The 13,816-nt window shown below is 31.6% G+C and overlaps 4 protein-coding genes across 8 annotated transcripts in view; 2 read left to right on the top strand and 2 right to left on the bottom strand.

Moving 5' to 3' along the window:
• The window catches only part of LOC143154848 (uncharacterized), a 120,772-nt gene extending 118,062 nt beyond the window's left edge, over window positions 1-2,710 (bottom strand). For all 3 annotated transcript variants that reach the window (XM_076326861.1, XM_076326860.1, XM_076326864.1), the window contains exons 1-2: window positions 864-2,710; window positions 437-538 (exon numbers count right to left, since the gene is read on the bottom strand). The gene's annotated coding sequence lies outside the window, so the exon portion shown is untranslated. The remainder of the gene's footprint in view (window positions 1-436; window positions 539-863) is intronic.
• LOC143154849 (uncharacterized) overlaps window positions 77-13,816 on the top strand; it is a 575,162-nt gene continuing 561,422 nt past the window's right edge. For both annotated transcript variants that reach the window (XM_076326866.1, XM_076326865.1), the window contains exon 1: window positions 77-205. The gene's annotated coding sequence lies outside the window, so the exon portion shown is untranslated. The remainder of the gene's footprint in view (window positions 206-13,816) is intronic.
• Window positions 4,014-6,147, bottom strand: LOC143154852 (uncharacterized). Of its 2 annotated transcripts, none has more exons than XM_076326873.1 (5): window positions 6,010-6,147; window positions 5,196-5,293; window positions 4,912-5,116; window positions 4,349-4,828; window positions 4,014-4,276 (listed from the first exon to the last, which is right to left on the bottom strand). In XM_076326873.1, exons 1-5 carry the CDS (start codon window positions 6,083-6,085, stop codon window positions 4,152-4,154), a joined length of 984 nt encoding a protein of 327 aa, XP_076182988.1. In that variant the 5' UTR covers window positions 6,086-6,147; the 3' UTR covers window positions 4,014-4,151. The 2 variants fall into 2 exon arrangements, with proteins under 2 accessions (XP_076182988.1, XP_076182989.1); XM_076326874.1 differs by lacking the exon at window positions 6,010-6,147 and adding an exon at window positions 5,791-5,934.
• Window positions 6,587-9,376, top strand: LOC143154851 (putative rRNA-processing protein EBP2 homolog). The gene is made up of 4 exons (XM_076326872.1): window positions 6,587-6,625; window positions 6,749-6,829; window positions 6,901-6,987; window positions 7,082-9,376. Exons 1-4 carry the CDS (start codon window positions 6,602-6,604, stop codon window positions 7,874-7,876), a joined length of 987 nt encoding a protein of 328 aa, XP_076182987.1. The 5' UTR covers window positions 6,587-6,601; the 3' UTR covers window positions 7,877-9,376.

Genomic DNA, 13,816 nt, shown 5'->3' with positions numbered 1-13,816 from the left:
TATATCGATAATTTGAAACTTTAATAAGAAAATATTAAATTTACTTCAGTTTACTATTGGACATTGGACAATGATAAAGTAATTACGCTAAGTAAATGTGAAGTGTAAGTGTTCTGTGAAATATGTTTAATGTAACTCGAACTATAATACGGTCGAAGAGATGATCCTTTTATTTGGCAGCTTTAACAACCATCGATTGTACGAGGTAAATAATACCTACGAATTCCATTTTTACCGATCTATCATATTTGAATACATCTTGTACATACATACAAATGGCGGTTCGAAATGAAATCAAATAGCGGGATCGAGACGCTTTTTAATACATTCTATTTATTATATTACCGAATTATTCCATAATGCAGATTATATATTGTAGTTACAATTGAGATATAAATTGGCTACCTCAACTATATAAAATCTAATAAGTACTTACCAATTACCAAATGTGTAGAATATTTAAGCCGTATGAAATTTGCGTTGATGAAGAAGTAAATTTTTTCAGTGAAAATTCTGTAGAACCCATAGTTGAAATTAACTGTAAAATAAACGGAGACCGAAATTAAAAAAATAAATCAATACAGAATTAATAAGAATTAAACTAGTATATTAACACAGACAACATTTTTAAAAACTTTGTACATATTTGAATCAAATAGGATAATATAATTTAAGATTAAAATAGTATAATATAGATGCAACAACCTAGTATATATGCAACGACAAGTTTCGCAACATGGTGCAACCATGATGCACTTTATTGCCAACAAATTCGTAAAATCGTAAGTAATAAACTAAATCAATCTTCATAAACATGCCACTGGTTTAAATAATAATTAAATTATATTACTTATTTATCGTACTTCTAAAATAGGAAAGCACGTTGAGAAACACTTCGTTTCACTTAGTTTATTCACTGAAATTACATTTTGAACCGATAGTTACGAAGATGTTGAAAAATTCACGATAAATTTCAACCGGAAGTATCGCAAATACGAGAACGATTACGGTAGTATGTTTCTTCCACACCGTTCAAATGGAGACTGATTCGCTCGATTTTTGTTTCTTCTGATAAAGTCAGGCCTCCCCCACCAGTCTGCTGACACATTTTGTTGTTATTTCTTTTTTTCAAGCATCCCCACTAACCCGACCACCCCATTTTTTATTACCCTTTCATTAAATTTTTATGACAAATTTTTGTCATCACTTAAACAGAAATCTTCTAGTCTCCAAAAATGTACACAAATGCATTTCCTAAAATTTAATTTCAGGAAATTAACAGATATCAGTCTGGGTTAGTTGACTAATAATTTTTTTTTAAACATTTTTGAATAAGTATTAAATGTATGGTATAAAATAAATTGAAAAAAAATAATTGCATAGTTTCATAACAGATAAATACGTATATATAAATAAAATGTAAATATTCAGTTGGTTACATACATATGTAATTTCTAAGGTCTTCAAAGCATATATACATATGTGTGTAGTACGCCACGCATTTTTTGCATGTTTTGTATGTCTATTCACACGTGCGAATATATAGTATATGCACAATTGACTTTCACACACGTGCACGCGCAAAAATAACAATTTGTAGAACACTGTATGTAAAAATAGGTAAATTATTTATTATACGATTTAATAATTTCATTAAGATTCTAGTGAACTGACATACCAACCTGTAATCTATTTCATATGATATTTAAAAAACTTGTATAAATAAACGTAACTTTTAATTTAGACATTAAATTTATAACTTTAAATTTGATTGAAATTAATTAATTATTCTTGCAAGAACTGTGGCATAGTTCTGTTAACATTAGTTTATTATTGCAAGTATTATTTTACATAAACTGAATAGAGTACAGTGATAAAGTACAAAGCGTCTGAACTTTATTTATATTACGTTAATGTGTGTTTTGTAATCGCGTCGTTCTTTTCTGTTGGTTCTAATGAATCATTATATACTTATATCTTATAACGAAGGATATGTAATAATTCAATATTTATAAAGGATTATGAAAATTAAGTACAACATGTAATACACTCACGTAATACAAAAAATGAAAATGACTATGAATGTTTCGTCTTACATATTGATTTTGTTTAAAAAAAAGAAGTGGGAAGTTCTTGCACTAATTGTACAATTAATAACCATACTGAACTCACAACCAGAATGACAATCATCAAGGTAACACTAGTAAAAGTTATGATATTATAAATTTTATTAAATTTATTCGTTGACAATATTAATTCATGCATTAAACAGTATGGCCAGCCGTACCCATTTCTATCACAAAACAGTCACAACATGAAAATCTTAGTTTCTCTTAAAACAAACGCATTGTAGATACTAAATTTGATGACCAGATTGAAGTTAAAATATAAGACGATGACAAATATGACTAGTACATTATTATAATCTCTCATACAAAAGTAGTAAACTTATTTAACACTTCAGGTTAGTTTCAATAAGACCAAATAATGTTAGATTGCGCTCAGATTACTTCAATCTCACTTATATGGTTTGCACATAAGAAGCAGCAAAAAAGCATTTGTATCAATAAAATACACTATTGGAAACATTTTAACTTTAGTAAAATTATGAAAAACTTTGTAGAAATATTCACAATGATTCTTCAACAGTTTTAACACACAGAATATTTCTTTAGATAAATTCGTTTACTATTAAAAAGTTACTTGACTTAGATGCACTTGAAATGCATTTGAGACACAAGAAATACAATGTATAAATTAAACACAACTGAAAGATCTCTGAAAATATTTAGTAATCATGGTGTAACATTTAGAGAAAAAAATTGTAGAATATTTTTTGCATACTATGAGATAAATGATGAAGTACAAAAATAAACTATAGATTACAGGAGGAATGCAATAAATGAGATAAATGATGAATTTAAAACTTTTACAAAATATACTGATATAATATGAAAAAGATATACTGATGTATTTCACGTCTGCTACTTAAACAATTATTGTTCTTGCAATTCGCTGATATCACAAACAGAACATCAGTACCAATCTGCATTTTAATTAAAAATCTACCTATATTACATACAATAAACCATGCGAACACTTTTGTTCCTCTTCTCAAAATAGTCATTGAATGAAAATGCTGAGTCTAAGCACTTTTTGTTGGCAGCATAGCTGGATTATAAAACACATACGTTGACATAATTCGTCTATAAATTTTTTAACATATCAAAACAGTATACTGTACATTCACGATCATAATACTGTGAATGAATTTCATCTTAATTCTATGCAGAATATTAGGATATTACTGCTGTGGTACTATGTACTCTGTTGTTAAGTGTACAAGTTTAGTACAAAAGTTCGATTACAAACATTAGAAAAAACTATCGTTATTTCCTGTCGCTTAGAACTGAAATCTTAGTAGTAAACCTATGTTCTGGAATGCTGCATTAATAATACTTCTAATTCAACATCGATGTATATTAAAAGTCGTTTCGTTTGAATATACTCGTACAGTCGGCGAAAACTTCTACTCATCATTGTGCAAAATTCAGTTCAAAGGTTTATAAATCAAAGATATAATATGACTTTGAAAATGTCAATACGATATAAATTAATATAATTTAAATTATTTGAAGAATACATAATTATTTCCATATATTGTGCCAATTTTACAAAATAAATAACGCCTTTATTTAGTGTTTTAAATGAAAATTTCAATACAACAATGACTGCATTCGTTTTTTGACATGTTCTGAGTATAATTAGCCATTATTAATAGCTTCGAAAAATTGAATTTAATGAACTCTTTCATTATCAATGTTACCACCCATTATGGTAACAAAACGAATTTTACGCTGATTGATAAAAATGAAAGATTAATATAGCTATTGAAATTACGTATTTATATATTTTTCATGAAAATAAGAGTTAAGTTGAATTTTATAAAAACTTCTTCAATTGATTCTTGTAATACTTTAACCACTATTTAGTCATAGATAAACATATTTGCAAATATTACATGTATAAAACTGCACCATTTATTATAAAATCTGCGAAGAATTGACCAAATACAAGAAAACCGCAAAAGAAAGCCAACTTCATTTAATTTAATCAACTTTAACACGATCTAAATTAAAGTCTATTTAAACTTAAATTCTGTCTAAAGATTCAATTGCTTCACCATTAGCAGCTAGTCTACATTTTTTTTGTGGCTGATTGTACATGGTCTGCAGAGGCACATGAAGCAGTTCCACAATTTGTATAAAATTAGGCTCTGCAACAAAAAATTTATAATATATTAATATTATGAAAATATTGCTTTACAATATAAAATGACTATAATCACCATTCTCTGCTGTGATATATCCATGTCTAATTAAAAAGTCAAGGGCAACTGGCACTGATGTTGTTTTGAAATGTGAAGACAGTATCCTTTCTAAACATTCATTGACTGGAAGTAATTCAAAAGTCTCTACTTCTCCATCATTGTTACTTGGTACAAAATCTGGTGGTAGTTCAAGGTCATACACAAACTCTGTGTTGGGAAACAGACCCCTTTCACTTTCAAAAAACAGAGACACGCAACCGGCACTCTTCAGCTTTGCAATAAGATTATTGGGAATACTGGCTTCTTCTCCAGCTTCTTTTATAGCAGTTTCATTAATGCTATAACCAACACTTAACCCACCACTCACCATATTATCCCAGTATCCAGGCCAGGTTTGCTTATTTGGGCTACGCTTTTGTAACCATATTGATAAACCTTTCACAGGATCCATAACGTATCCATTAATGTCTACACCATATTTACGAATTCCAAATAGACCTAGAAGTTTAATGATAATTAACAGTAATTTATTAATAGGAGAAAATTTATTAGTCACTTGCTAGGAAAAAATATTTATTTACATGTAGCAGACCGATCCATTTTAAATAATGGTAATGTATTGAATTGTGCGCGTACTTCATGACATTCCTCCCTCCATCCTCGTAATGTTAAAAATTTTTCACCTGCACGCCATTCCCTTAGAACTTCATCAACACGAGCACTTCTTTCTGAATAATCTCGAAATGCAGGATTAAGTTGCACATACTCAGGATTTACTTGAAATACCTTTAAAAATGTAAAGTCAAATGAAAATATAGACAGTCTGCTTTGAGTATCCTTAAAGTTCTGAATGTACAATAATTACCTGAGGGTAGTTTAATAATTCTTTCATTACATCTGGACGTACAAGACCAACTTGTTGTCCATCAACAACAAAGGCTCTGCATTCACCTGCATGTAAGCCTAAAAAATGTATTGAATTTAAAAGTATTACTTCTGTAACATACATTTATGTTTAAAATATGTCATTTTACATATATCTTCCCTTTCTTTTTACATGTATTCAATATTTTATATCCCTATATATTTTATTACAAAACATTCAAATACAAATATAATGGATAAAAATGAAGGTTTCAAATAAAAACAAAGGTAAAACATTTAAATATTTTTGCCAATACAAAAACAGTGCAGTAACATTAACAACACCATATTCAATTAATAATTAAAAAATAACATATACAAAAGTTTCTAGAAATACTTTAAAAAATATATATTTTTATATTTGTTTTTAAATGATGCACAAATTGATTTTCATATAGATTTTAAAATACAATGACATGACATACATGTTTTATATCTACCTTAACAAATATATCTACATAATCTCATCTACTCAAAGTATTTATTATTAAAAAAATAAGAATAATCAAGTATTAGATGTGAAAAAAGATACGTACAAAAAGTTCTACGCAACTCACTCGCGTTCTACGCAAAAGAAACAGATATTCTTATTATTTCGATGAAAATACGAGAAAGAATACACAACAGCCTCAAAATCAATATCTCAGTAGACAGGATGGTAAGCCACGCGTTTCTATGAACTATTCGTTCTAGAATCGAACAATTGGAACAAATGAAAAAGTAATGCATGGTTAAACCAAAACGATTTCACTTACCTGACAGGTAAAAGCAATTAAATTTATTAGCAAGCTTCAATAAGCGTGACATCGGTTTCGTATCACTATCCGTCATGACGTTTCGCTGTCGTTAGCCAGCTGTGACAAAAAATGTTGGCATAGAGCATAAGATACGTCAGACACGAGCTTCGTGAGATTTCTGCGCATCAAAGTACAGTCTAAACTGAAATTGCTTCGTGATTGGTCAGTAACTTACTGTGCAACTCTTTTGAACTTTTTATAAATATATGCTTCAGAGATAAAATATAGAATTCACTCTTTGTATAGTCGATGAATGACAATTTTTATATCAATAAATATTTGAAAAGAAACAAAATTGTAGAATCTGTGATTTTATGAACACGATTGCAAATTTCATTAACTATTTTTTAAATGTTAAATATTGTTAATGAATTAAAAAGTGACACAAGATAGAAACGATTAAGAAGTGATTTAAGATATGCTAATCAAATTTAAGAGGAATTAGTAATTGTTCATAATCTTTTATGTAAAATGGTAATTATTTTAAAAAATAAAGTGACGTGCTTCTTAATTTCTTATTTTAACTGTGTTCAAAAGATGTTCTGTCAAAATGAATTGCTTATCGCTTAAGTCGGTAAGTTGTATGCTTAAAATGTGTTAATATGTTCCCAATAGATGGTGTTAAATGTACGAGATACTGTGTTTACTATAGTGAACTTGAAATTGTGTATTTTGTAAATTTGTTGTTACAATGAAGGTAAAGAAAGCGATGAAGAAAACTACAAGAACGCCAGCATCGTCCGAATCTGATTCAGAATATAATAGTTCAGATGAAGAAGTAAATATTATTTACGTTTCAATATATTTAGAGATAAGCCTTTTTTAACCTCTCTTTTTTCACGTGTACAGTTACGAGAAGCTTTTACAAAGAATCTACTAAAACCCGGTCTGAACAAAGTTATCGAAGAAACAAACAAAACGCACAAAAATTGTGTGGTAAGTATGATAAGATAATAACTGATATTGTAAGTATTACGATACTCATTTTCCAAGGAAACAGTATAAGAACGATACCTGCAATCTTTTTTAGACTCTAATGAAACAGAAACTAGAAAGTATCAAATTAAATTTGCCTTGGATAGAAAGATTAGATATGATCAATGCGCCAGCACCTTTAGCACCCGAGTTAGCATTACAAATGCAAGAACAAAAAGTAAGGCGTTCAAAACAATTGAAAGGAAATAAGAAGTTACCTCAGTATGATCCGGCAGAGGATCCTGTTCTAAACGATTTTCAGAGGGAGACAATCTTTCACAGGCAAGCGCAAGGAGGTGTTATGGATGGTATTGCACGATTAAAAAAGCTTGAAATTCCAACGATTAGGCCAGACGATTATTTTGCTGAAATGGCAAAGACAGATGTTCACATGCAAAGAGTCAGAGAAAATCTCATGAAGAAACAAATAATAACACAGAGATCGGAGAAAGTCAGACAACTTAGACAGCAGAGGAAAGTAGGAAAGCAAATGCAAATAGAAGCAACTTTGAAGAAGCATGCTGAGAAGAGAAAATTGTTAGAAGAAGTTAAGAAATACCGTAAGGGTATGAGACGGGATCTGGATTTCCTAGATGACAAAAAGAAGCCGCAGCAGAAACGGATGGATCCAAAAGCAGTCGCAAAACGAAAAATGAAAGATGCTAAATTCGGTTTTGGCGGTAAAAAACGCGGTAATAAGAAGAATACAAGAACGAGTTCTGCAGATGTTTCTGAATACAGAAGACCATCGAAACCAGGAAAGATGTTAAAGGGAAAAGGCGGAAAATTAAATCAAAGATTAGGAAAAGGTCGTAGGATACAAATGAAAGCAAAAAAGAAGCGGCAGTAGATGTAGTTTATAATGTTAATAAAACTAATATAACGCGTTTTATGTAACCAAATGACTCGAGCATACGCGCATTGGTAAAATAAATCGTCTGTATAATGAATGAAATAATATTTTCTCTTACTTTTTATCAAAATATCTCGCGATTTCCTTTGCCTAACATCACTAACGAACAATTGCAAACGTCTTCGACAAAAGAATTTTGTCGTATGTGTAACTACATTCAAAACTATGATCGTCTAGAGGAGGGGGATATTACGTAAAAACATATAGGGAAAACGTTTTTTCTGTTAATTATTTTCAAATTAGGCGGTATTATTACGTATACAATCAGACTTGAACTACCCTGTAATATCGTCGATATGATATTTTAGGTTTATAACGAATCGCATTTGGTATAGTTGTACGAAAAGAATATTTGTAGACACGATGAAAGTACTCGATTAAAATGTACTAGCTGCTTGAAATTATTGCCCCAAGCAATATAGCAATATAATAAAGATAAAATAGTGGAATAGTCAAACGTTACGATGATAATTGTCTCTTAATGGTTTTTAGTTTCCAATTATTTTTTGTTAAATGTAGTTGTAATTTTTAAAAATCTGATAGACGAATAGAAGTAAATTAGTCAAAATATAAATATGGTGTCAATGTGACCATTGTGTCCATCTTGCGAGTACTGTAAGTAACTTGATAAAAAAGGAAGATAGACCCATAGTGTGTATGATTTTTCTTGTTCAGAATGTCCTACGAAACACGTTTTATATGCGATAGAATATTATTTATGGCAAAATAATACATAAAGTGAAAATTAAGACAGAAACGAATTGGCCAAAAAGACAAGAGAGATCATTATGGATAAACAAAATATCAACGGCAGATGATTGAGCCGAAACGGAAATTTGTATGATTTATTGCTGGTAAATATTGTAAAACAAAGAAGTGCATATGACGATAACATGGATGTGCATATCGGAATAGTCTCGTAGTATCGATACTGCAGTAGTGCTTAACATGTGTCGTCCATTAGATAATCCGCTGTGCCTACATGGCTTGATGCATGCATAGGAATGCGATTACATCGTATATTACACGAACTCTCACGTTTGTGTTCACCTCGTGACGCGTGTGTACAAACTTCTGTCTTTCAGCAATCGGTGGTTGAATCCCTGGAGTATGCTACTACTAATTATACAGCTTTATCTTAGTTTTCTATCTGTCCGAGTAACTTTTAATATTTCAGATCGTATCGTTAACATAAATATAAAATTTTTGGTAAATTGGAGTTTCTTGTTTCTACCTGTATCTACATCACATTTTATGAGATAGAGATCATAGGTGTTACAAGTCATAAATCATAATAGAAATACTGTGAAAATGAAGAATTTAATCACGAACAGCAATAGCGAAACTAAGTTTATAGAACAGACCTTCGAATTCGAGGAGTCTCGACTTTTTACAAACAAAAACAAACATAATATCGCTTAATTTTTAATTAATTTTTTTCGCTATACACGGTTTTTCTCTCTCGTAAATATAAGTTTTGTAAAAAATAATAAATATGGGGAAGTCCCGTAATTGTTTTGTCAGAAATATTTTATACAAACAAATAAATGACGAATAAAATGATGATAATTTAAAATTTATCATATGAAAATGAATCGAAGCTAGAGGTGTGTGTCTGCATATACCGTAGAATAAATCATTTTCAATATTGCGAAAAATCCTTCAAAATACATTGAAATATCGCTAAAGACTACAACGTATCCAAGTTTCGGTAAAATCATTGAAATGTTATTCCAAAAAGTGTTACTCCAAAATGTTCGGCCACCGAGCACACATAATGCAAGACTCGCTCGTCGTTACTCTATTTCATTCACTTTTGGCGTATCTCATTCGCCTTCCTACCCAAACAATATATGTGAAGTTAGGCCTTAGTTTGAGATAAAAATCTATATCTGTCCCACTTTCAAGTGAATTTCCAACGTTGATTTTCTCACTTGAAAGCGGGAGTTACCGTAAAAAGAATCATTATCGTGTTTATCGATTTGTTTTTTTCTCTTTTTTTAATTTCGAAATTTGTAGAATGTGTTATAGATACATCGTTGCATAGGGACGCATACTCAAGTGTATGCGTAACCATAGATGGGATGGATCCTCCAAGAGGGCTGGAGTGGATGGTCAGCACAATATGGGATAACACGCGTGATTGGGTTCTGAGTATACATACATACTTGTTATTTGGCGAGCGGAAATACCATTGATTGGGTCGCATATATAAAGCCCGGGTATTCGTGTGCGTCCATGTGTATGTGGGCGTATAAATTTTTTTACAATAGCCTCGGGTTATTGTATTTAAATAGAGGAGTGCTCTCGCATTGTCCTCTACTCTGTCTGACGCGAACACGAGAACCTTGGGAATTTACTCTTCGAGTAACAGCTGTTTTCGAGGGAACCGTGGATTCGCGTTTTTCATATTTTTATACCGTACTGTTCCACCAATTATGCGACGATCAGGAGTCAGTGTGAGTTTGTACGTATCTCTTCGTGAACCAGACCATGCTTACTTTCTTTCTTCGTCTACTATAATTTTTGTCTCTGCTACCGATGAGTCGACTGAAGGAATTCTCCTATTCAACTGAAACTTTTCAATGTGTAGTAAATTATCGAAGAAAATTACCTATTTCAACAATCGTTTCGTATACATAGTTAAAACTTTCGATTTTGTACAAGACACTCTTACAATCCAGTTTTCTATCTTTTTGCCTCGTTGCTCGATCATGGAAAGACACTATTGGGAGTTACGGGTTATTAAAAGAAATAACTATAACGTACTGTATTTTATTTGATATTTTATTTCTCGGGAAGGTATACCGTTCTTGCTAGAACCTTACACAGCGCGAGACAGAACTCAAGTGTGGAAGAGGGTATTAGAAGCAGTTAATCCCCTAATTCTTCTCTACAGTGTGAAGTAGAAAAGAACACACTCGAGAGAACCTCTTCGACGCATAGTATATATTCTCCTAAGGGATGAGTTTTCTTAGATAAATACGTTCCCACGTATTTTCTTTTCAACAGACACTACACAACAGTAATCCCTTTTAATGCAATTATCGAGTATCAGGCATTGATTAGAATTATCGAACACTTTGAAAACTGACTATCTGTCTGCCGAGACTGGTAAACGGAGAACGCCTTAATTTCGAATATTAACTCAATCTAAAGCACCGTGTTTATAGCGAGTCTATGTACATATGTACAGGTCTTCGTCTCGTCGCGCATATTCGAGCTTTTTCCACGTATGGGACTGCATAGTGAAACCAGTCGGCAGGAGTATGGACAGATATCTCGTGCAGATATTTGTATTGATGACAACCGCGGTGTGACATGTATGCTGCGCCGGCTGCTAATGGGTGAAATTTGTTTCGCTATTGCCTTCGGGCGATTCTACCGATTTCAAATTTCACAAAACTCCATGTCGGCTGCACGACCCACCTATATCGGTGGCAATGTGTTAATGGAAACCTGACACGACACAACGATGAAGTATCCATCTCAATTATTTAGACCGGATGGTAGATTGAAGACCGTTCCTTTGTGTTACAGAGAAACAAGAATATTAATCGATGGCGTGTTTGATAAATCGATCAACTATTTCCGGTACATGCCGAGTAATTAAAACATGGTGATCGATTTGAAAGCTCCGAAGATACTATTGTACTTTCATTTTTAAGGGAGTGATTGAACATGGAAATGTTCAACAAACCGTTTTCGAGACTTTGAGACTCGTGTGGTCAAATAACTACGAGTTCTCGGCGAGTAATTCCAAAAATTGACGAAAGGACATCTGATTTCCGAGCAACATGCACGTAGATAGGTTATTTCGTTATCCTTGTCAGAGATCAGAGACTTCTAACGGAAATTTTATAGACAAATGTATCGAAATATCCCGCAACTTCAATGTCAGAATCAAAATTTGATTAATATATTTGTAGGAGAAATATTTGTAACCTTATAATGAAAATTTGTTCATTTTTTTTTTTTTTTTATATAAAATATAGACTTTTCTTTATTTCACTTTCGATATACGAAAGACACATCTTTTTGAATTGTAAATCCGTTGAAAAATTTTGTTTCAAGTTTCGCACGAATTTGGAATTGTGTTTTCCATAAAGCGATTATTAAATTCTTTTAACGAAATTTTAACAAAGCATTCACCGAATAACAAATAATGGATTATTAATTTCAAATAATTATTTCTTAATCTCCTGGAAAGGTATGGTAAAAGGAAGGTCGAATATTTAAGTGCTTTTGGTTACAGTCTAACTAAGAGTCTACAGTATGACCTTAATTACAGTCGTACGGTCGTAGGGACCATGCTATTGTTACTCTTTCTTTTTTGATATCGTTTAACCTCAACCTTTTTCAGAGACTAATTTCTTTGTACAAAGTAAACTAAAATTCTACTTGATATCGATCCATAAGATATGTTGTCAACTTGTGACGATGTTACATCATTGAAAAATTTAATTACGAATATATTCATTTATAATTGTAGAGGTTAACTTTGTCGTTTTTTTTTTTTCTATATAAGGGTTCAGCGTCACATCAACTACACTGGTTATTAGCGACGATTATTATTGTACTTTAAACTTTGTTATATAATGAGATATTGTACCCATTTTAAAGAAGTGATCGTCTAAGAAATATTTTATTTATTTTGTTATTGAATTACCTAGAAACCTTATAAAATTAAATACCCAATAATCTTAAATCTCATTTCATGCAGATACAGTTGAGTTTATAAAACTCGAAGGAACTTATGAAAGATTCGACACATTTTTTTGTAATGTTGTGCCAATATAAAATATCGATTGGTCTAAAGAATCCAGTGTCTCGACACAATCCTATTCGAACTATTTTAAATTATACTTGATTAAGAATTGTTAAAAAATGACTTGAAGTTGTGCTCGGATAATATTCTCTCGAGAATACGATGGCAAATACAAAAGTTGTTATTTTCATCATTGGATAGAATTTAATCCGTCACGCGATAAAAATCGGTTGAGTTTATGGCTGCTTACATTAGATAGGCAAACAGAAACAGTAGAACGGAGCGGTGATTTCATTACTTCAATTCAAATACAAATATTGTCATTTGAAAGTGGGAACAACTCTGATAAGTATTCACCATGATTAACGTAATACAGAATTTAATATTTCGCCATATTTAATAAATAAAAGCTATAAATCTATTTTTATGCAAAATATATGTTGAATCTCGATCAGTTAGAAATGGTACAACGGAACTGAAATTCCTGGATTTTAGCATAATAATGGTTGCAGACGATGGGAAGCGATGTGTATTCGTACGTTGAAGGATGCGAAGCATTTTTCAGATATTCCCTTTCAACGTGATTGACTTTATCTCACTGTAACCAAAGCCATTCGGAAAATGGATTTGATAAAGTCTTGAAGGTTTGAAAAAAAATGTTCGGACGCTCTTGAGTGACGTAACGATACATACATCATTAAAGACACTTTTTTGTCACTTTGAAAACGATACCTACCTACTTTTTGTCTCTTCTCGATATCAGCGGTGCAGACGATTACAGAGAGTGTCCCATTCATCACCGGTCGATTTCCTTTTTGAATAAAACTGAAACGGTTTAAGTAATCTTGATATTTTTGTTTCATTTAAAAGTACAAACTTGGGAGTTAACAATGGAACAAGATATCATCCAAATGGCCACCTTGGATTTTTTTACAGGCCATCGATCTTTTCCCAAAATTTTTCATGACGTTTTCGCACTAACTCGGATCAATTTCACCAATGACTCGTTCGATGTACGGGAACACGGTGACTTTTACAGATCTCTAACTGAACCAGTTTCAACAAATCTAGCGATTAAACTTTGCACAGTGCTTTTTGTCGGCACGTGA

Source organism: Ptiloglossa arizonensis, chromosome 2 (assembly GCF_051014685.1).
Source record: "Ptiloglossa arizonensis isolate GNS036 chromosome 2, iyPtiAriz1_principal, whole genome shotgun sequence".
NCBI classification, from domain to species: Eukaryota; Metazoa; Arthropoda; class Insecta; order Hymenoptera; family Colletidae; genus Ptiloglossa; species Ptiloglossa arizonensis.
The sequence above is the reverse complement of the archived record's forward strand: the minus strand, read 5'-3'. Positions and strand labels throughout refer to the sequence as shown.